We start from the raw sequence: 25070 nt of genomic DNA on the forward strand, positions 1-25070 counted from the left end.
TTCTGGAATCCTTCATCGGCACTGGTATTTGAACAGGTGTAACGTATTTGGTCAGCAAAGCAAGGGTTAAAATGACTCTTCCTTGTTATAGCACCATTACCAGTCACTCCTAATGCACAGGACACATGTCAGGGTTGTAGCTTCCTGACAATTACCCTCATTGTTCACCAGATTTTCATTGAAGCTTTACAGGTGATTGGAAACCACTGGAACTTGGTAAGAACGTGATGACACAGTTCATCTCAGCATCATAGGATCATCGTCCTCTGGTTGTCAGGTTAGATACTTTAATTGTGACTGTCAGTGGTGGATACTGCACTTGTAATTAACACAGTCTGTTACTCAGAAATCATAGCTTTGTTACCTTCTGGGACTTCTGGATCGCATTCTTCTTGCAACTGGAATCAATTGAAACTACTATGAATCAATTGAATTTAGAAATATGAAAAGTCTTTATTAACGTAATTTCAGCATCTTGCTTGAAGTCTTCATTCCCTATTCTATACCAAATCTGGCAATTTTCCTAACCCATAATATCACAGCGTACCATAGCAATCAGTAATATCCATATAATCATTATCAGAATATGTACCATATATGGATTTCATGTTTGGAATAATAAAACAATAATAAGTGATAATACATTATTAACCATATTCTTCATGTGAAAGAACATTTTTTAAGTCATAGGTGTAATTACCTTTTTCAACCCATAGGTGTCAGTGTGTTTTATGCAACAAGTGTTTCCATCTTTATTACTAAAACTTTATTAATAGAATATATTTATTATACCAATAATATGTAAGAATGTATAGCCATGAACCAAAATAAGAATATATGAGTAAGCGAATAAATGAATGAATGAATTGTTGCATATAACTCAGAATTGAAACATTTTTCCTTAGTAATGGAAAAATATCATTGCTATATTTAATGAAGCAATAGTCTCATACTAGACATTACTTTATTAAATATTGATGATTTTTTCTTGATTGAGAGAAAAAATAAAAATTTAAGAATTAAAAAATAAAAATAGTAAGAATAATAAAAATTAAAAATGAAAAATAAAAATAAGGCCTTTATGTTGATAACAAAAGCAGAGTAGTTATGTCTTCAATAACATATACCCTTAATATTTCCATGATCTGGATTATTTCATATTTGTCATAAACTTGTATTACCAAAATATTCAAATTTTGCAGCTTTGCATTTAATACTCTTCTTAGTGTAAATAAATTACTCTTTATAATACTTAATGTTATTATACCCAATACTTATACCATTGTACCTTATTAATATTTCTTCTTTATTAAAATTTGTGAAGAAGAGGTATTAATCAAATGTGATGATGTAGTCAGGATCAAAAACACATTAATACCAAAAAAATATTGTTTTATTAAATAATTCATTTATCAAAACCAAAATTAAAAAAAATAATTAATTTATAAATTATTTGTGTAAATTCTATACTTGTTTTATACCATATATTTATCTGAAGATGTGTACCCATCTATGTAACAATTAAAAACAAAATTGAATATCAGAAAAATTATCCTTTAGAAAAAATTAATCTAAATGTAGATTTTCTTAATAAACCATTTTGATGTGTGATTACAATTATCCACAATTAACTAAATCAAGAAATAATTACTAAAGAAATATAGAAATAAATGTTGTGCAGATAATATTTCATTATGTATCTTAATATTCTAATAATTTAACTGATCTGCATATTTATCCTAAAGATAAAGGTTTTTTTTTCTTGCATACAAAATCCTGAGGAATCTTTCATACATCAAACGTATCACATTACTCCTTAGCAGCTGATCATACACGCATCTGACATTTGTCACTCAGACTGTGTCACATATAAGTTCAAAACAAATTATTCCACATATGAAGGTATGAATACATGAATATAACCCAAAAAATTATTGTCCTAATTATCAATGCGTATTGTAAACTATTAAATTTAGTATCTTAATATTTCTTTGAATATTCCCCAAATACACATAACATAAATATATGTTGTATAGCTATACTTGAAACTTGGGCATTCCTTTGTCTTGCAAAGGCTGGGGTCTCTCAAAAATTCTTTTCACTAAGGATACAGGCTAAATTACAGCACTAAAAACAGGGACATGGTATACTTATTATTAGAACAAGGTTCAGATTTCACATGCTGTGTTTGTCATGTCAAGCCATGCAGTAAAGACATCATATTAGCAGCACACAGATTTTAGATTCAGTTAGTTATTTTCTTTTAAGCGTTAAATATATGAAATCATGCAATTATTACAACTTCCTGTGTAAATAAAGGCATAAATCCATGTAAGAGAATTTTTCCCGATTAAGTCCTGCTTTGAAATGAAAATTCTAAGGAAAAATAAAAGATAAGGTTAATATCATATTCATCCAGAAACAAAACAATTGCAATATCCTATACATATATGTACTGGAGTAAATTTTAATTTTCACTAAAAAATACAGTTCTACAATCTCTACTTATACAAATATACTAAATACTGTATGAACATGTATATATCTACAAAACTATAGAACTACAGAATAATATTCTATAAAATAATTACATATAACTGACTAATACATTGTATAACACTTTTACAAAACATATAATTACATTTTAGCCAATTCCTAAACCCAATCTTATTTCTCTGTAAAAAAAAGTCCTGAAAAATTCTTGCCATTTTGAAGGATTGAACGGATTCTCTGAGCAAAATGTTCAGTTTACAGCTAATGATGTCACTCTGCGAAGAGGAGACTTAATAGCTGTCTACAAATATCTAAAGGGCTGTCACATTGTAGAAGGATCAACTTTATTCTCATTTGCACAAGGAAAGACTAGAAGCAATGGGATGAAACTGAATGTGAGGAGACACAGATTAGATATTAGAAAAAACTTTTTGACAGAGTGATCAATGAGTGGAACAGGCTGCCACGAGAAGTGGTGAGTTCTCCTTCAATGGAAGTCTTCAAACAGAGGCTGGACAGACATCTGACTGGGATGACTTAGCGAATCCTGCTTTGAGCAGGGGGTTGGACCAGATGGCCCAGGAGGTCCCTTCCAACTCTACGATTCTATGATTCTAAGTCAGCTGCTTCTGTCTGTCAAATTCTGCCATTTGCCTTTTTACAGAAAGAAGGTCAGAATTTTGAATTCAATCTGTGAAGTTTTCATCATTTCATACGGCATATAACAAATATGTGATTTTCTTCGTTCTTCATAGATTTGATTACGGTGATAACTCAGTTTAGATTTTGATACTGGCTTCTGAGAAGATTTTACAAAGTTAGCATGACTTATCTTCCTTTCACGATTCTCATGTTTTCTAGCAAAATCAAGGGATTGCGCACATTCAAATAATCTTTTTGTGACGCAATAACACGAGATGCAGGATTTAGAAACCCAAATTTGTTTACAAAACTCTTTATCAGAGACTGTGTTTTGACATTTTTAACAAGAGTTCTGTACAACCGATCAAATATGGACATGAATGTAAAAGTACATTCTTTCCGACCAATCCTTAATTTTTGAAGAATATCAATATCTGAATAATTTTCATTTGATGCACAAAAAAATCAGAATTTTTAATCTGTCTTTATCGTTTAAATTTATATGTGATTCACCAGATATCCTTAAAGATAACCACCTGGAAAGGGATCCACATTTTAAACAACTGATTTTTCTCCTCATTAGTCAAATCAAACTTATCAATAAAGCTTTCAAAAACCTCAGAGTTTCTACAAACATGGATTTTGTTATCATATGCAGGAATGATTTTGCATAATTTTAACAAATTTTTCCTAACTTTAATTTGGAGTTGGGCCTCTGAGTGGTCTATTTTTAGTGGTACGTCTGTCCCTCGTATGTCCTCTACGTCAGTTCTGAAGTCTCCTCCTACTTCTCCATCTTGTTCCAAGTCTGCAAGGTCACCTTGAATGGCTGCTGCTACAGACACACCATGCCTTTCATCTTGTAACTGCTTTTCCACATTACAGTCAATCTCGGGAACATCACTATTTTCCTTTACACAATCAATTTTGGATTTCTCTGACACAACCTTGTGAAATAAATCAACCATTTGTAAAATATTTTTCAATTTCTCTCTTTCTCTATTAAAGGACACCAGCTTAGAATCTAACTTAGATTTTCCATTTCACATTCTGCATATAAGCTGAGCCATAAAACGTCTAAATTAGGCTCATCTACAGACATAAATTTTAGTTTACTTTGCTTAGAAAAAGAAGTAATGACATCCATGTTTCTTACCTTGAAATATCTTAGCTTGTAGTTCCTTTGATGGACAACGCTGGGCTCTTGTCTTCACACGTCTAACTTGTAGTACGTCTGGCACTTGTAATACTTCTCAATCCATCTGGCAATTCTTAGTCCTCACTTCTAGGTTCTGTCTGATTCTTGTGATTTGTCCATAGTAGAGGAGTTCCTGATAACTTGCACATCTGACGTTATCAAAGCTTAACAAACACTCCCCCTTGGGCAAGTTGAGGGAAATTCGCAAAAAAAAGTACAAAAATTCAGATATGGCTGGCTCTCCAATGTTGAATATACATATTCTTGTATATTATTCAGGACTTGTTACCAGATATGATACTCTAAAATATGACAATGTAGTGGTTTATTTGGATTCTTCCATCAAAGAAAAGATTATTACAGAAAAACATAAAAAATAGGTTAAATGATTATAAAGAGATTGTCCATTTGTTCACAGCTAAACTTGTATCCTTCTTTCCCGGAATTCTGAACTCTGAATGGAAAAAACATCTATCTTCAGCACGTAGCTTCTCTTGAAGTCACACATGGTGATTAAGTTACATACCAGCTGTCCATTCAACGTAGTGGCCGAGCAGAGATGTCCCCTCTGATGGTAGTGAAGGAGCGAGCGACCCCTAGAGTAAGTCCCAACATATATATCCGTCTGTCAGAGCACGTGGTCTCTATATATGAGGTTGACTTTTACCATGAGCTAAACTTACAAAAATAACATATGTAGTGTCAGCAGAAGGCAATGTTCAGTACAGAACTGAGTGCAATAAGAAATATAAATTAACAACCGATTTAATATTTAACAGTGTTGTGCACCTAATGGCGTACTAGGATCCAGTTCAACCGGGATAGAATTATTTGATCTATTATTCCTGGGTGGAGTGCCTTTACTTATTAATCCTTGTCTCGTTTTATGTATAGAGACTGGTGTATATTGAGTAGAATTGGTATCTGTGTATGTAGAAAAAAAATTGAATTATCGACCGGAGTTGTGGATGGTGTTAGTTGATATTCATCAAGGGTTAAAAACTGTTGTGAGGGACTAGATTGTAGTCTCCCATTCTGTGAAATGGGAGAAATGGCACCAGAGTTTAGAGGTACATTATCACGAGTGAATTTTTTCATTTTTTTATGCATGATTTCATTTTCTTTTCCCTTTAGTCTCAATATGATGTGAGAGGTGAGATCCTGAATACCCTCTACCTGGTTGAATGTTTAAAGTTGTTCAAATAAATTGGTGATGATTTGAGTGTGTGTTTTTTTAGATTTAATTATCTCTTTTCAATAATAAAGCGTATGTAAAGCTTGGTTGGAGAAAGAGGCAAAGAGGGTATTCCATTCCGTTTGAATAGCCACATCCCCAAAATCACTGGTTATGGTTTTATATACTATTAAACCTCTTGGCACAATTCCTGCTTTGGCATATTGCTCCAAAGAGGCTATCTCCCACAAGTCTCTCATTTCTGTATGTAGGTGTTTTTCTAGAGTTTTCAGCAGTGATTTTGCTTGCTCAAAATCTGCTGAAACCGTACTCCGTTAATAATAATAAATTTAATTTCTATAGCGCTGACATATTCTGCAGCACTTTACATTTCAGAGGGGACTTGTACAGACAATAGACATTACAGCATAACAATAATCACATAGATTATAACAAATACCAAGATGAATGAGGGCCCTGCTCGCAAGCTTACAGTCTATGAGGAAAGAGGTAGACACGAAAGGTGGGTGGTAACAATTGCCCTGATTGTTTGGACCAGCCATAATGTTAAGTGTGTAACAGTACAGACACAGATGGCTAATGGATGCATAAAGCATGTGGGAACATGATGCAGGGAACCTGGTTATGGTAAAACTTTTGACTGTGCCACATAGGGATAGATTAGGTTAATGTGTTGAGGCGGTAGGCCAGTCTGAATAATTGAGTTTTCAGGGCACGCTTAAAATTGTGGGCATTGGGGACTAATCGTATTGACCTGGGAAGTGCATTCCAAAGAATTGGCGCAGCATGTGTAAAGTCTTGGAGACGGGAGTGGGAGGTTCTGATTATTGAGGATGCTAACCTCAGGTCATCAGCAGAATGGAGGGCACGGGTAGAGTGGTATACTGAAACAAGGGAGGAGATGTAGGGTGGTGCTGAGCCATGGAGGGCTTTGTGGGTGAGGGTAATAAGTTTATACTGAATTCTGGAGTGGATGGGTAGCCAGTGTAGTGACTCGCACAAGGTAGAGGCATCGGTTGAATTGTTTCTTAATTAAATTGAGCCGAAAATCCCTATCGTGCCATAATTCATTAATGGCTATGGTGGGCTGCCCGAGTGTGTGATGCACAGATTAGTGAAGAGAAAGTAAAACAATGTGAGAAACACACTGGCGCTCCAAAATTAGAAAAAACCCTAATGTAGCTGCAGGTGAGGAAAAGGTACTATGCAAAACCTGTTAAAATGCAAGCAACAAAACAATAGGTATGGATTTACTGCGCTTACTCCAAGAGACCTGAAAACTAAATACAGAGATTAGTGTGCCATGCCAGTACACTGAAGTGTGCTAATACACATCCACTGTTAGTGAGTGGCAAATAAAAAAAAAAATAAAAAAATGTTGAACACTTACTTGTATGAAGTTCATACAAGTAAGGGCCCCGTCACACACGAGATCGCTAGCGAGATTGCTGATTTTGTGACGCATCAGCGATCTCTCCAGCGATATCGCTGTGTGACATCCATCAGCGACCGGCCCCCCCGCCGGGTATCACTGATTGTGCAGGATTGTCCTGGGCCATTTTTTGATCGTTGGTCTCTCGCTGGCCAGCACGCATCGCTGCGTGTGGCAGCGAGAGTCCAGCGATCAGCGACGCTGCACGCTGGTATCTAGGGTAAACAGTGGGTATCTAAGAGCTGCACGGCTCTTGGATACCCGCTGTTTACCCTAGATACCAGCTTGCTCGCTGGTTCTGATCGCTGGTGAGTCTGTCTATGTGACAGGTCACCAGTGATCAGCCTAACTATGTCCCAGCGATCTCATCCATGTTGGATCGTTGGTGGGATCGCTGGGACATCTTTATGTGTAATGGGGCCTTAAGTGTTCAACATTTTGTTTTGCCATTCACTAACAGTGGATGTGTATTAGCACACTTCAGTGTACTGGCACTGCACACTGATCTCTGTATTTAGTTTTCAGGTCTCTTGGAGTAAGCACAGTGAATCCATACCTATTGTTTTGTTGTTTGCATCTTAACAAGTTTTGCACAGTACCTGTTCCTCACTTGCAGATACTTTAGGCGTTTTTCTAATTTTGGAGCACCAGTGTGTTTCTCACAAAATTTTTTGGTCCATTTTCTCCTGTTACCCTTGTGAAAATAAAAAGGTTTGGGTCTAAAGTAATTTTTTTTGTGAAAAAATTAAAATGTCCATTTTTTTCACATTCCAAACATTTCTGTGAAGCACCTAAAGGGTTAATAAACTTCTTACATGTGATTTTGAGCATCTTGATGGGTGCAGTTTTAGAATGGTGTCACTTTTGGGTATTTTGTCATATTGACCCCCCCCAAACTCACTTCAAATGTGAGGTGGTCCTTAAAAAAATGGTTTTGTAAATTTTGTTGGAAAAATGAGAAATCGCTGATCAAGTTTAAACCCTTATAACGCCTTAGCAAAAAAAATGTTTCCAAAATTGTGCTGATGTAAAGTAGACATGTGGGAAATGTTATTTATTACCTATTTTGTGTGATATGACTCTCTGATTTAAGGGCACAATAATTAAAAGTTTGAAAATTGCAAAATGTTTTACATTTTTGCCAAATTTCCATTTTTTTCATAAATAAATGCAAGTCATATCAAAGAAATTTTACCACTAGCATTAAGTACAATATGCCACGAAAAAACAGTCTCAGAATCAGAATTATAAAGTGACAGTGGTCAGAATTGTAAAAATTGGCTTGGCCATTAAGTACAAAATTGGCTCTGTCACTAAGGGGTTAAGAAAATGCCATTCAAAAATTGGGGGGAGATTCACAAGGAATGGACTGCTGCTGGAATCATTGCTTCAAGAGCCACAGATGTATCCAGGACATGGGCTACAAGTGTCGCATTCCTAGTGTCAAGCCACTCATAACCAATAGACAACACCAGAAGCGTCTTACCTGGGCCAAGGAGAAAAAGAACTGGACTGTTGCACAGTGGTCCAAGGTGTTGTTTTCAGATGAAAGTAAATTTTGCATTTCATTTGGAAATCAAGGTCCCAGAGTCTGGAGGAAGAGTGGAGAGGCCACAATCCAAGCTGCTTGAGGTCTAGTGTGAAGTTTCCACAGTCAGTGATGGTTTGGGGAGCCATGTCATCTGCTGGTGTAGGTCCACTGCGTTTTATCAAGACCAATGTCAGCGCAGACATCTACCAGGAAATATTAGAGCACTTCATGCTTCCCTCTGCCAACAAGCTTTTTGGAGATGGAAATTTCGCTGTCCAGTAGGACTTGGCACCTGTCCACACTGCCAAAAGTACCAACACCTGGTTTAAAAGCAAAAGTATCACTGAGCTTGATTGGCCAGCAAACTCGCCTAACCTTAACCCCATAGAAAATCTATGGGGTACTGTCAAGAGGAAAATGAGAGACACCAGACGCAACAATGCAGACGAGTTGAAGGCTGCTATCAAAGCAACCTGGGCTTCTATAACACCTCAGCAGTGCCCACAGGCTGATCGCCTCCATGGCACGCCGCATTGATGCAGTAATTGATGCAAAAGGAGCCCTGACCAAGTATTTAATGCATTTACTAAACATACATTTCAGTAGGCCAACATTTTGGATTTTAAAATAATTTTTCAAGCTGGTGTTATAAAGTATTCTAATACTGAGATAATGACTTTTGGGTTTTCATTGGCTGTAAGCCATAATCATCAACATTAGCAAAAATAAACACTTGAAAGAGATCACTCTGAGTGTAATGACTCGATATAATATATGAGTTTCACTTTTTGCATTGAAGAACTGAAATAAGTTAACTTTTTGATGATATTCTAATTTTGTGAGAAGCACCTGTAAAAGAATGTGAAGTGTCCATTCAAATGCTCTGGGTTGGAAGTTATGGAAAAAAGTACTTTGGAAGGTGGGAAGTCTTCACAATATTTTTAGAGTAAAAAAAAAAACAACGATCTTTCATTCTGTCTGTTAGTGATGTAAACGCAATAAGGAGGAGAATAAATAGAGCGGTGGTGATGCACTCCGCATGAACGCTGGCTTGGTTCGGTAGGGCTTCATGTGATTATACATTTATGTCCGATCTGAAATATCTATTACTTTAAAGTGGTAGAGCGGTTCACTCAGCTGACACAGAGGTAGGCAAAGGAACCTTCACAGGTTTATTATAGACATTCGGCTTAAATCACATTGAAGACAAATAAACACGGCCCCTCAGGCAGGGCAAAACAGGAAAATAAAACAAAATAGTATAACACCGTGCATTCATGTGCCCACATGGGAGAAATCAGCATACAAAGGTTTAGCTTCATTTACAGGACACAATGCACTGGAGCTCCACTCTCCAGTCCTACTGAATGATGACTGCCTCCAGCTATTTAAGCCCTAGACTACACCCTGGGGGTGGAGATAAGGTGAACAACCTTCCACCCACTCTATGGTCGTCCACATAAAACCCAGACCATTATGTAAATTAGCGGTTAACCCCTCATAGCACTTAGTGTGCTGGAGGAAAATTTATGGGTTTTATCACTGACGCCATTCAGCGTAGCGAGACGTATCTCCCCTCCAGCACTTTACCAGTGACTTTGTCACAATATTAACTGGCTTTGTGGAGGAAGGGAGGTACGTGTCACTGCGCATGCAGTGTTCAGTGATGTAAAACCGAAATGTTTTTGTGTTTACAGCACACTAGGTGCTGAGAGGCTGGTACAGAGTTTAATGGGCCGGTTTTATGTGAGCACCCGCAGTGCGGGTGGGAGGGTGCTCACCGTACCCCTTTTCCCTGCAGGAGCGGCAGGTGTATGAGGACCTGCAATGATGTCATGATCACATGACTAGTATATGTGATGATATACCTGGACCTGTGGGTCAGTCTAGGTGTGTGCTGGGAGAGAGATGGAACTCCCACATGGCTCCCATAGGAGCTAAGGACGCTGTGTGCATTACCTGCACTGTGAAGCCTGCACTACAAGGACTCTGAGAGACTTTTTGTTTTTCATTTTTGCCAGAAAGGCTTGGTTTGTTTTTCTGAACCCTGCGAAGGTTTTTGCTGTCTAAAATAAACCAGCAGTTGATTTTCTACTAGGACTGTTTCTGTGTCTACCTTTCTGAAGCAGCAGAGTGAGTCAACCACTCACAATATGTACATATAAAAAAAGAAAAAAGGAGGCAGCACTTCAATAAATTATGCAAAAAGTGGACTTTATTAGCCCATATGGTGTTTCAGCATTTCAGCTGTGACCAGTCTTTCTCAAGCACTGAATAGGCATAAACATCAGATTATATATAGTGCATCACCTCATCATCTAATATATAAAGCTGAATGTGGGTGTGTATGTATGTATGTACTGTATGTATGTCCGGGATTGGCATCCGCACCGTCGCAGCTACAGCCACAAAATTTGGCACAGTCACACGTCTGGACCCCGAGAGCATCATAGGCTATGTTGTGAGGCAAAATTTTAACCCCGCGCGTTCCAATTCACCAAACAATTTTGCCCCTATCTACATAATGGGGAAAAAGTGTATGTATGTATTGGCATCTGCACCGTCGTAGCTACAGCCACAAAATTTTACAAAGTCACATGTCTGGACCCCGAGAGCGTCATAGGCTATGCTGTGAGGTGAAATTTTAACCCCACGCGTTCCAATTCACCAAACAATTTTGCCCCTATCTACATAATGGGGAAAAAGTTGGAGGCAAATTGACAGCTGCCAGATGTGAACTAGGGAGACTTAAAGAATGAGAGCAATGGCGCCAAAGAGTATATACCGTACAGTTGCTAAGGTGGGGCCTTGACATGGGATACTCACCACACACAGGGATATGAACACACCCACAAAATGCGCCACACACTACCACGTGCTTCAACACATATACCACCCTCAGCACACATTTCACCACACATACACCAACCTCGCCACATAAAAGTCGAAACACAAAAGTCGCCACTCAAAACTCGCCATGCTGTCCCAGAGCTGTTTAAAAAGATGAAAAATGAGCTGTGATTGGTTGCTATCAGCAACAGATTTCTTTGTAGACAGTTGTGGTAACTGAGGCCTATTATTCTTATCATTTCTATGGTGTTATCATCCTTCTGTAAAGCTGGAAATAACACAATTTATTACCGTGCCAACAGAGACCACCCTCTGACACAGATTGCAGGGGGAGCCCAGTATCACACAGGATAGGATTAGATACACGGCTCAGCAGTCAGTATCACACAGGATAGGATTAGATACACAGCTCAGCAGTCAGTATCACACAGGATAGGATTAGATACACAGCTCAGCAGTCAGTATCACACAGGAGAGGATTAGATACACAGCTCAGCAGTCAGTATCACACAGGAGAGGATTAGACACATGGCTCAGCAGGCAGTATCACACAGGATAGGATTAGATACACAGCTCAGCAGTCAGTATCACACAGGAGAGGATTAATAAGGAATAAATTCTTGGACTTTAAGTGCGCTGCCAGACAGATTCCATAACCACACAAGGTTAAAAAAGTTAACCCTTTAATCCCTACGCGTTTCGAAGCTTAACGCCTCTTCTTCAGGGTGTCAACCCCTGAAGAAGAAGCGTTATGCTTCGAAACGCGTAGGGATTAAAGGGTTAACTTTTTTAACCTTGTGTGGTTATGGAATCTGTCTGGCAGCGCACTTAAAGTCCAAGAATTTATTCCTTATTGAACTGTGGTGCGGTTCCGCTGTGGACCGTTGGACGTGCAGCAGGCTTTACTTTCTCTTTGAGAAGGTGAGTATAATACTTTTAGTATTTGTACATTTTACCCGGATAAGACCCTATTGCGCTCTTGTTTCAACCTTTTAGTGAATACAATTACAGGAGAGGATTAGACACATGGCTCAGCAGGCAGTATCACACAGGATAGGATTAGATACATAGCTCAGCAGTCAGTATCACACAGGATAGGATTAGATACACAGCTCAGCACACAGTATGACACAGAATAGTATTAGATACATGGCTCAGCAGACAGTATCACACAGAATAAGATTAGATACACAGCTCAGCAGTCAGTATCACACAGGATAGGATTAGATACATAGCTCAGCAGTCAGTATCACACAGGATAGGATTAGATACACAGCTCAGCACACAGTATGACACAGAATAGTATTAGATACACGGCTCAGCAGACAGTATCACACAGAATAAGATTAGATACACAGCTCAGCAGTCAGTATCACACAGGATAGGATTAGATGCACGGATTTATGTGCAATATAATCATTATAATTTGTTATAACTAACCACAGTTGGTTACTATGCCCAGGCAACACCAGGCTCTTCAGCTAGTCAATTGATAAATTCAATAGTGAAATTTTACATATAAAATTCAAGTGCATAATCACATGTTATCCATACATGATTCATATCAGTATATGTGCATATTATTACAACATGATCGTTATTAAAATTCATTTAGTCTATTAGGGCATGTACGTAAAGTGCATAGCACTTTAAAGTTCATTAAAATACATCCACAGGTGTGTCTCTAATTAAAGTGAACCTGTCACCTGTTTTGGCCGCTATAGGATGCGGCCACTGCCTTTCAGGGCTTATCTACAGTATACTATAATGCTGTAGATAAGCCCCCGGTCTGACCTGAAAGATAAGAAAAATAAGTTTCATTATACTCATCCGGGGGAACGGTCAGGTCCGATGGGTGTCGCAGGTCTGGGTCTGGCGCCTCCCATCTTCTTTCGATGCCGCCCCTCCTGCTTGCTTCATCGCTCAAGGCATAGCGTTTCTGCTTAGGCGTACTTATCTGCCCTGTTGAGGGCAGAGTAAAGTACTGCAGTTCGCAGGCACTGGGCCTCTCTAGCCTTTCCTGGCACCTTTGTCTGCGCACTGCAGTACTTTGCCCCTTGAGAAACCCGTGGCAAAACCCACGTCGGGGACAAGGGTGGCACTCCATCTTATTTTTGACATGGGTAACTGGCAGCCTGGACTTCTTATGACCCATTAGGCCATACAGTGCTAATCATGTAGATACATACAGAACTTAAATAGACATGCTACTTGTCCTTGGCACCTTATGTTTATGTACATGCACTTTTTTGTATCTACTATTTAGGCAGATTTAGCCAGTGGGTATTTTATTATATTTATCCACTCTGGGTGACTCATTACTCTGTCAATATTTTATGGGTTGCCCTGTTGTTTGTTTTGGAAGTTCCTCCTTGCTACCTGTCAGATGACTTTTTGTAACATATTTATATGATTTATATGATTTTTTTATTGATTAGAGATAAATAAAATTTGATTGTTTTTATTATTTTCCCTTGTGGTTTTCAGCATTATAGAATGCTGTACATAAGCCCTGAAAGGTGGGGTCAAAACAGGTGACAGGTTCCCTTTAATTCAGATGCAGCCAAACTTCCAAATGCATGACATCATCATATGGGCAGTCCAGAATTGTTTAAAGGCATAGTAATATTAGTGTATGTAAACTTTTGAATTAGCAGTAAGTAATAAAAATTCCTTGAAACATTCTCTCTCATTATTCTGGCATTCGGCAATTATTAATAATAATGGTAATCCTAATTGACCCAAATCTGGAAAGGTTTATTCTGATGTCATGTCAGATCTGGAGAAAAACATGCATATGTATCCTTTTAAATAGTGTATGTAAACCTCTGGTTTCAACTGTACATATATATATATATATATATCTGACAAAAATTAAGAGACCACTGCAAAGTGTTCAGTTTGTCTGATTTTTCTCTTTAAAGAAAAATAGCTATAATTTAAAAAAAGAACATGGCTTTCAGTCTTCAAATAATGAAAACAAGATCATAATCACTTAGAAACAACAATACTAATGTTTTGACTCAAGAAGAGATCAGAAATCAATATTTTGTGAAACAACCATGATTTTTAATCACAGCTTTCATACGTCTTGGCATGCTTGCCACCAGTCTTTCACACTGCTTAAGCAAAAAAAAATCTTAAGCAATTCTTTTTTTGATGGCTTGTGACTATCCATCATCCTCTTAATTACATTCCAGAGGTTTTCAATGGGGTTCAGGTCTGGAGAAAGGGCTGCCCATGACAGAGTTTTGATGTGGTGGTCTCATAATTTTTGCCAGAGCTGTGTATATATATATAATATATATACTAGATGGATGCCTGACGCTATCGCATGGGGAGGGCGGTAATGTCACGATGGGGGCAGGCTTTGCAGTATTGAGAATCTCTCCCCCCATGTGCTCACCCACCTATCCACTCTCTCTTTCCCCATGTGCTGACTTCTCCCGTCTGTGCTCTCTTCTTTGACCTGTCTACCCCATGTGCTATCCCCCTTGTCTGCTGTCTCTCTCCTTCCTGTGCTGTGTTCTCCCCTCATGTTCTGTCCTGTTTGAGCTGTCTCCCCCTGTGCTCTGTCTCTCTCACCCCTGTGCCTGACCATGTACAGAACATACCACAGCTCCTGGGCAGGGGAGGAAGTAAAAGACAATACTGACATTACAGCGGGAGATCGCAGAAGATACATTTTGTGAGGTAAAATATTGTTTCAAAACAGTCAGTGAAATATTTTATCTCACAAAATGAATACTCTGCGATCCCCTGCTGTAATGTCAGTATTGTCTTTTGCTTCCTCCCCTGCCCAGGAGATGTGCTATGCTCCGTGCATACACAGACAATTTTTAAAATGAACTTTCGTTCACAGGAAAACCCCTTTAATGTGACCGGCTTCCTCTGCCTTTAGAGACATCGTGCATCTGCCGCCGGGATCAGCTGAATGATTCACTGCGCCTACGCAGAATTCATGCAGGTGCAGTGCGACGGTGTTCGGCTGGTGGTACAGCGCAAGAGGCTGAGTGAGTGTGAGTGTGTGAGTGCGATAGAGTGTGTGAGTGAGTGTGTGAGTATGAGTGTGAGAGTGGTGTGAGTGTGTGTGGTGCGTACGGTGTATAGTGTGTGTGTGTGGTGCGACGGTGTTCCGCTGGTGGTACCACGCAATATGTTGGTACCAGCAGCATTTTCCATATTGAGACACCCATCACTTGGGTGTCCCAATATGTGAGTCGGTGAACTTCCTCCCCTTGGAATTCTGGGATACGGTGACATGTGGACAGAACAGGAAATTAAAACATTACAAGGCAATTATATAAATATATACAGTATATATATACAGTGCCTACAAGTAGTATTCAACCCCCTGCAGATTTAGCAGGTTTGATAAGATGCAAATAAGTTAGAGCCTTCAAACTTCACACAAGAGCAGGATTTATTAACAGATGCATAAATCTTACAAACCAAAAAGTTATGTTGCTCAGTTAAATGTTAAAAAATTTTAAACATAAAAGTGTGGGTCAATTATTATTCAACCCCTAGGTTTAATATTTTGTGGAATAACCCTTGTTTGCAATTACAGCTAATAATCGTCTTTTATAAGACCTGATCAGGCCGGCACAGGTCTCTGGAGTTATCTTGGCCCACTCCTCCATGCAGATCTTCTCCAAGTTATCTAGGTTCTTTGGGTGTCTCATGTGGACTTTAATCTTGAGCTCCTTCCACAAGTTTTCAATTGGGTTAAGGTCAGGAGACTGACTAGGCCACTCCAACACCTTGATTTTTTGGCTCTTGAACCAGGCCTTGGTTTTCTTGGCTGTGTGCTTTGGGTCGTTGTCTTGTTGGAAGATGAAATGACGACCCATCTTAAGATCCTTGATGGAGGAGCGGAGGTTCTTGGCCAAAATCTCCAGGCAGGCCGTGCTATCCATCTTCCCATGGATGCGGACCAGATGGCCAGGCCCCTTGGCTGAGAAACAGCCCCACAGCATGATGCTGCCACCACCATGCTTGACTGTAGAGATGGTATTCTTGGGGTCGTATGCAGTGCCATCCAGTCTCCAAACGTCACGTGTGTGGTTGGCACCAAAGATCTCGATCTTGGTCTCATCAGACCAGAGAACCTTGAACCAGTCTGTCTCAGAGTCCTCCAAGTGATCATGAGCAAACTGTAGACGAGCCTTGACATGACGCTTTGAAAGTAAAGGTACCTTACGGGCTCGTCTGGAACGGAGACCATTGCGGTGGAGTACGTTACTTATGGTATTGACTGAAACCAATGTCCCCACTGCCATGAGATCTTCCCGGAGCTCCTTCCTTGTTGTCCTTGGGTTAGCCTTGACTCTTCGGACAAGCCTGGCCTCGGCACGGGAGGAAACTTTCAAAGGCTGTCCAGGCCATGGAAGGCTAACAGTAGTTCCATAAGCCTTCCACTTCCGGATGATGCTCCCAACAGTGGAGACAGGTAGGCCCAACTCCTTGGAAAGGGTTTTGTACCCCTTGCCAGCCTTGTGACCCTTCACGATCTTGTCTCTGATGGCCTTGGAATGCTCCTTTGTCTTTCCCATGTTGACCATGTATGAGTGCTGTTCACAAGTTTGGGGAGGGTCTTAAATAGTCAGAAAAGGCTGGAAAAAGAGATAATTAATCCAAACATGTGAAGCTCATTGTTCTTTGTGCCTGAAATACTTCTTAATACTTTAGGGGAACCAAACAGAATTCTGGTGGTTTGAGGGGTTGAATAATAAATGACCCTCTGAATAAACTTTTCACAATTTAAAAAAAATTAAACAAAGAAATAACATTCTTTTTTGCTGCAGTGCATTTCACACTTCCAGGCTGATCTACAGTCCAAATGTCACAATGCCAAGTTAATTCCGAATGTGTAAACCTGCTAAATCTGCAGGGGGTTGAATACTACTTGTAGGCACTGTATATATAGTATTTATGTATACAGTATATATATATATATTGAGGTGTAGTAACCACTGTGTCCACTAGGGGGCACTGTGTGGATGTCCCAAGAGAACGGATGAATGGCAGAACCATGAAGGACCGTTATGTATCTCAAGGTGGGTGGCCTTGAGATGGAGACTGATGCGTGTATTGACCAGCAGTGATACTGCTGAGGTGTCATTTCTACGTGTTAGGGAGAAGTCTCCAGGTAACTAGAGAGTTGGGAGGCCCTGGTTACCTACAAACCGACCCAGGGGGTCTGTTTAAAGCACTATTGTAAAAGAGTGTGAAAATGCCTGAAGGACCTGTGATGAGGTCAGTCATGTGACCCGGTGGGCGTGGCTATGAACGATATATAATGTGGCCAGGGTGAGTCACAAGGAGTGAATGCAGGGACCTGGTTGGTCCAGAGCAGAAGGTCCCATGAGGAGAGTTGTCTCCTGGCTAACAGCCTGTGTGTGGCTGTGTGTAATGGCTGCCAGCGTCTGAGAGTCCCAGAGGAGAGAGTGGATGTGTGCAGCGTGGAGCAGCAGCCATGAGGAAACCCTGACGTGGGTGAGATAATGATGAGGCTGAAGAGCCTGTGTATGCTGGACATTGCTACCAGAATGAAGCTATAATGGACGCTATGCTGGTGATATGAACTTTATGTTATTGGTCACGGTTTATGCTGCACAATGAACCGCATGGACTATGTTATGAGTTATGAAAACACGGTGCCGGATGTGTTTTGTTCGCTGCCTAGCGAGGATCCCCTAACTGAATAACAGCGCTACCTCACATATGGTGAAAAAGGCTATGGGCAATATTGTAGCCTTGTTGCTAGGGGCAACGGAAAAGGACTGCAAAGTCGGTTGCTAAGGGCAACGCTGAGCCAGGAGGGCTGACGGTCTGGAAAGCCATGTGATATGCTGACTGGAGGCAGTGGAAAAGACTTATAGGATACCTCTGCGGTAGAGGGGTCCAAGAACCTGCGCGGCCAGCAGGTGACGGTCGTGAAAACCGTGTTGTACTGACCGGGGTCAGTGAGAAAGAGACTGTGGTCTGCTATAGGGTGCCTCTGTGGAGAAGAGGTATCCGAGGACCTGTGTGGCCGACACAGGTAACGGACAGGTGTTCGTGTTGTGCTGACCTGGGTCAGTGATAAAGACTGTGTACCTGGAGGGTTCAGTGAGCAAAGGTCCTGGAGGGTCAGTGTTGGGAGGTTCTAGGAGAAGAATCGGATCCCTGGAGCACGTGGTATGACCTTGGACCTGTTGAGGTGTGAGTGTTGGGCAGTCTCAGGAGGAGATGGATGTCCTGAAGAGCACCCGCTAAGCCCCTGGACCTGGTGAGGCGTGAGTGTTGGGCAGTCTCAGGAGGAGATGGATGTCCTGAATAGCACCCGTTGAGCCCCTGGACCTGTTGAGGCCGGTGTGTTGGGAAACCCTGGGAGGAGGGCCGCTCCCCGAATAGCACCCGGTGCGCCCTGTGTGTTGGACGGTCTCAGGCGGAGACGGTACGTCCTGAATAGTACACAGACAGGACACGTGAGTTTTTTTTCTTCTTTTCTCAACTCAGCCTGCGGTGGCTCAGAGGGAGTCAAGATGGTGACAAGCGGCTTCCGGTAACTCGGCGGGGTTACGAAGGGGACAAGCGGCTTCCGGTGGATTGGCGGGTCCACGAAGACGGCGCAGCAGGAGCTGCAGTGACACCAGCCGCTGTGTGTGAACAGCAGCCGGTGGTGGTGGTGATCGGTGACAGCAGGAGCTGTGGTGGTGCCAGCAAGGACTTGTGTGGTATCGTTATAGCGACATAAACTGTGTGGTGTGAACTGTGGTCTGACAAGACTGGTATAACGGACATGGGGAAGTACCGAAAGGGGGTGGTAGCCCAAATTGGGGTGGTAACCCAAAAAGGGGTGGAGTCCCAGAGGGGGGCGGTGACCCAAATCGGGGTGGTGGTCCAGAAATGGGCCGAGTTTGGAAAAATGGCAGCACTGGTTGGCTCAGTGGGTATGTCTGGGAAACCGCAGTGTGTCTGTATGAGTTTTGAGGAGTGTGGAATATTCTTTCCGGATAATGACGGGCCACAGGTGTGTATTGTAATGCTGCACCGAGAAGGAGTATTGGGTTGGCTGGGCTCAAAGAGTCAGGTGACTCTAACAGGAACTCCTCTCGTTTTCTTTCTGACTGAGAAAAACGTTAGGATTCGCTGTAAACACGGGGTCATGGTGAACTATGCCGTAGACAGGGTAATGTTTGAGTGGCCCGTGGGTGGTGTGTGCCAAGGGGGCGGGATACCACGGGACTTAGTCTATGCCTTGGAGAGGGGCCGGGACTTTGTCGCATTTGATGACATATGGCAGGAGGTTGGAGACGTTTTTACTGTTGGGTTAACAGATATTGAGACAGTGACTGCTCCTGACGTGGACAGGTCAGAGGTAGAACTGTCCAGAAGAAGAAATACATCTGCCCAACTGATGGACCTGACGTCTCGTGACAAGACAGATGGTGGGCTGGGAGATGAGGTGACTGGAGTGGACACACGGTCAGACGGTAACTGGAGGGTTGACTTGGATGATCGGCGTGACTCAGACTCTGGGGGTGACTGTGCCTCTGAGAGACAAAGAGAGCACAGAATAGAAGGGCTAGAGAAGGAAGTCTCTGAGCTCAGAGGTCACATGTCAACGTGGCAAAACGTGAACAAGACGCTCAGGGAAGAGATGGAAGAACATGTGAAACGAGAGAGTCCTGAGAAAACGGGCCAAGCACAGGGTTGAGGAACTCGAGAAAGAGGTCTTAGAGCTCAAAGAAACTGTAAGTGGTCTTCTGCGGGAGAAGAACTTGAACAGTGATGAACCGTGGCCGGGTCCGACTGGTGGTGAAACGGAGCTGCCGGTGCCCACCTTGGCAGACGGTCGGGAGGAGATGAGATCTCGTGAAGTTGGGGAACGGAGAACTGAAGGAGACAGTCACCCCGTAGGGGCAACTGTAGTGAGGGAAGTGTGTTGTGAGTTCATTTTCCCCTTCATTACGGAGGCCCGAGGAACTCCCTCTTCTGGTAAAGAAAGGTAGTGATCCTGATTGTCAAACACCTGAGGCTGATGATTGTGACTGGCTGAGTGGAGTTACGGACTGGATATAATGCTGCCGACGCCCTTCTGCTCTGCGGGTGATTTCTCTGTGGGATCCTTGGAGACCAGTCTGAATTCCTGCTCCTCCAAAGCTAAGTTTGCTGCTCGGCCTTTTGCTTTTGTGCTTTGACTTTGTTTTTGCTTTGTTTTTCTGGATTTCTGCCATTCCCTGCTGGGGTGTGCTGAATTCATTTAGCTCTGTCTTCTGAAAATACCTGAGTGCTGATTCAGTTTTGGAAGCCTAGCTGCTTCAGGGCCTTTTTCATATCAGCTGGTTGGCTTATGTCTTTGATAGGGTTTTGGCAGATTGCAGACAGCAGCCTTCCTGTCCTTTCCTATCTAGGTAGTTTTGGGGCCCTGTCTTTGCTCAGTCTATCTTTCTGTCTGTGTTAGTATTTTCATCTTGCTTCACCGTCATTATATGTTGGGGGCTGCCTATTGCTTTGGGGTCTGCTCTGGGGCAGTTTAGATTTCCCCTTTCTTTCTTTAGGCCTATGTATTTCTCCGGCTGTGATCGAGGGGTCTAGGGCATCGTAGGAACCCCCCACGGCGACTGCTAGTTGTGTTGATAGGTTCAGGGGTCTGCAATCTGATAGTTGCCAACCTCTTTGGTTTTCTGGACTTAGCTTGTATTTCTGCTTTTGCCTCCTATGGTGACTCATTCATAACAGAAGTGTCCATGGTAAAGCCAGAGCCTCCTGGTCAGGAAGAGAGCAAGACCACGACCTTCCAGTCTGTGATTGAGGTACCAGAAGACATGCAAGAAGCCTGTGCTGAAGAAGGTGTGCATGAGGCTTTCAAAGAGGCGGTCAAAGCGTATAAGGTGCACTGGGCGCCTGAGACTCGGCAGTTGGTGATAATGTCAGCCCGGGAAGACACAGCAAAGCGGGTGGCTGTCCTGGAAAACATGCATCTGCAGTGTCTCCATGTCAAACAGTTGGTTAGGCGGAGTAATATGAAAGCTACTCGACGCCTAGAGTTAGCAAGAGAGGCTATGGATCGGTTGGGTTTGCGGAAAGAGGTAGTTCCGGTGCCCAAAGCTCTGATTGGAAGAATCATTGGAAGATCCGGGAAGGTAATGCAAGACCTTGTGAATATCTCTGGTGTGGTGAGGGTGAGGATCCCTCCTGATGAGGAAGACCAGGTAATCAGTGAAGAGGGTAGGATTCCCATCATGGTGGTTGGTTCCGTGGAAAGCCTGAGAGATTTTCGAATGCTCGTGGAGTATCGAGTGGGGTACCTGCAAGAAATTGAGCAGTTGAGGCTGGACCGCCGGCGAATTAATAGAGAAGTACGGAATACCAAGTGGCGGCCGCCTCCAACCCAACAAGATGTAAGGACCCGAAGGGTTCCGCCAAGAAGTGACAGGGCAGATGGCCGAAGAATGTCAGCGAGTGGCAGTTCGACGGGCCGTATGAGGCTGAGAGACATTAGTTCCTGTGAGACGCTGAGTGGGTCAGACTCAGGCCAGACAGTAGGTCCGAGTAAGACTGATGACCGTACCAACCGGGGGAGCTGGTCGGGGAACAGAATAAACAGAGAGAGGAATGTGGTGACTAGACAATGTCTGACGATGCAGACAGACTGTGACTGGAGGGTCAAAGCCAATGACCGATATTCTGACCGCTGGGGGCGGGGGAGGCCTAACGTAGAGATGAGGCCGTATGATAGATGGAGACGTTCTCTCAACCTGTGGGGCAAGGTGTAATGAGTGCCCGGTCTCGAGAGCCTGCTGTAATGTTGTGTGTTCAACCCCACAAGTTTGAACAGAGGGGGGAGATATGTGGTGTAGTAACCACTGTATCCACTAGGGGGCGCTGTGCAGATGTCCCAAGAGAACGGATGAATGGCAGAACCATGAAGGACCGTTATGTATCTCAAGGTGGGTGGCCTTGAGATGGAGACTGATGCGTGTATTGACCAGCAGTGATACTGCTGAGGTGTCGTTTCTACGTGTTAGGGAGAAGTCTCCAGGTAACTAGAGTGTTGGGAGGTTCTGGTTACCTACAAACCAACCCAGGGGGTCTGTTTAAAGCACTATTGTAAAAGAGTGTGAAAATGCCTGAAGGACCTGTGATGAGGTCAGAGTCATGTGACCCGGTGGGCGTGGCTATGAACGATATAATGTGGCCAGGGTGAGTCAAAAGGAGTGAATGCAGGGACCTGGTTGGTCCAGAGCGGAAGGTCACGTGAGGAGAATTGTCTCCTGGCTAACAGCCTGTGTGTGGCTGTGTGTAATGGCTGCCAGGGTCTGAGAGTCCCAGAGGAGAGAGCGGATGTGTGCAGCGTGGAGCAACAGCCATGAGGAAACCCTGACGTGGGTGAGATAATGATGAGGCTGAAGAGCCTGTGTATGCTGGACATTGCTACCAGAATGAAGCTATAATGGACGCAATGCTGGTGATACGAACTTTATGTTATTGGTCACGGTTTATGCTGCACAATAAACTGCATGGACTATGTAATGAGTTATGAAAACACGGTGCCGGATGTGTTTTGTTCGCTGCCTAGCGAGGATCCCCTAACTGAATAACAGCGCTACCTCACAATATATATATATCTAATATATAAAGCTCAAGTGCGTGTATGTATGTATGTGTGTGTATGTGTGTGTGTATGTCCGGGATTGGCATCCGCACCGTCGCAGCAACAGCCACAAAATTTGGCACAGTCACACGTCTGGACTCCGAGAGTGTCCTAAGCTATGTTGTGAGGCGAAATTTTAACCCTGCGCATTCCAATTCACCAAACAATTTTGCCCCTATCTACATAATGGGGAAAAAGTTTGTGTGTATCAAGCCCCGCCCCTCATTATGATGTCATAAAAGTTGCCATGGCTACGTTGATGTCATCATAGGTTGCAAGCCACGCCGCTCATTATGTCATAATGGTTGACTATGGGATGGAGGATGTGTGATGGGTATATGGGCACTGGACTATGGGATGGAGGATATGTATGACGGGTATATGGGCACGGGACTATGGGATGGAGGATGTGTGATGGGTATATGGGCACTGGACTATGGGATGGAGGATATGTATGACGGGTATATGGGCACGGGACTATGGGATGGCGGATATGTATGATGAGTATATGGGCACAGGACTATGGGATGGAGGATATGTATGATGACTATGGGATGGTGAATATGTATGATGGGTATATGGGCACGGGACTATGGGATGGAGGATGTGTGATGGGTATATGGGCATGGGACTATGGGATGGAGGATGTGTGATGGGTATATGGGCACTCGACTATGGGATGGAGGATATGTATGATGGGTATATGGGCATAGGCTTATGGGAACGTGGATATGTATGATGCGTATATGGGCATGGGACTATGGGATGGAGGATATGTATGATGGGTATATGGGCATGGGACTATGAGATGAAGGATGTGTGATGGGTATATGGGCACTCGACTATGGGATGGCGAATATGTATGATGGGTATATGGGCATGGGACTATGGGATGGAGGATGTGTGATGGGTATATGGGCACTCGACTATGGGATGGAGGATATGTATGATGGGTATATGGGCACGGGCCTATGGGATCGTGGATATGTATGATGGGTATATGGGCACGGGACTATGGGATGGAGGATAATTATAACTTGCTATAACTAACCACAGTTAGTTACTATGCCCGGGCAGCGCCTGGCTCTTCAGCTAATATATATATATATATATATATATATATATACATATATAATGAATTAACAGATTGACAGGTTCAGAATGAAGCCAACTTCAGAAATCCCTTCGGCAGAGCAGGTGTTCATGCATAATCATGGAATATTCATATTGACTAATTCACTAATTGACTATTAGTGATATGATACTGTAATTTGAGTATCTGAATGATAACTTGGGGGGTAATGTTTCAAAGTATTTCAATTGTTGTGGGCACTCAGGAGTCAGACTAGGAAATTGGACTGTACATTTCTTTTACATGTGCTTTAATGTTTATTGATATTGATCTCTTGGTTTATCTCTTTGTTTCGATTAGTGTGACGCTGGAGAGCAATGTGCAATAAGGAAAGGAGCACGAATTGGGAAGCTCTGTAATTGTCCAAGAGGAACTTCTTGTAATTTCTATATTCTCAAATGTTTGTAAGCAAAATAACAGCTATGATGGGTAAGACACTTGATGAAAGCAGAAGCAAGACGAGATGTATTGATTTATCCCATGTTCGGTTTCCACTATCACCTCGTGACATGTCTAAAGAAGAAATACCTAGATCGTTCAGTGGATTCCCTCCCCTACTTTTAACTTGGAAGAATTCAAATGAAAGGCTTCTTTTCACATTCACTGTGTTGTTATCCTGCATGTACATGTCATTGTATCAAATGTTGGTTTGCTAAAGATCTTGGAAAAACATGGACATAAGACTGAATGTATGTCATGTTTCTTGCTCTGAAATGTTTTTAAAATAAATGTAACTACTGTATAACATTTCATGATGAGATATTATTTAGAGCTATTATTTAGAGCTGTAGTAACATTACATGTACAGTGATGTGGAAACCTGTATGGAAAGCTTTCAGAGAAACTCTAAAGGTTTCACACGTTTGCCAGTTTTGATCAAATCAGAGTCGATCGATTGGAGACAAGGGCACACAACCAGTGTCTGTTAGTGTTCGGGCTTGTATGATCTCAGA

General features: G+C 42.2%; 1 protein-coding gene across 1 annotated transcript in view; it reads left to right on the forward strand.

Annotated features, from left to right (window-relative positions):
• Positions 1–24867, forward strand: part of LOC141100322 (cocaine- and amphetamine-regulated transcript protein-like) — a 64699-nt gene extending 39832 nt beyond the window's left edge. The window contains exon 3 of the mRNA XM_073588718.1: positions 24418–24867. Within this exon, the coding sequence (XP_073444819.1) occupies positions 24418–24525 (108 nt within the window). The 3' untranslated portion in view covers positions 24526–24867. The remainder of the gene's footprint in view (positions 1–24417) is intronic.
• Positions 24868–25070: the final 203 nt, after the last annotated feature.

The sequence above is a fragment of the Dendrobates tinctorius genome, unplaced genomic scaffold (genome assembly GCF_039654945.1).
Source record: "Dendrobates tinctorius isolate UK_male_01 unplaced genomic scaffold, ASM3965494v1 ptg000011l, whole genome shotgun sequence".
NCBI lineage: Eukaryota > Metazoa > Chordata > Amphibia > Anura > Dendrobatidae > Dendrobates > Dendrobates tinctorius.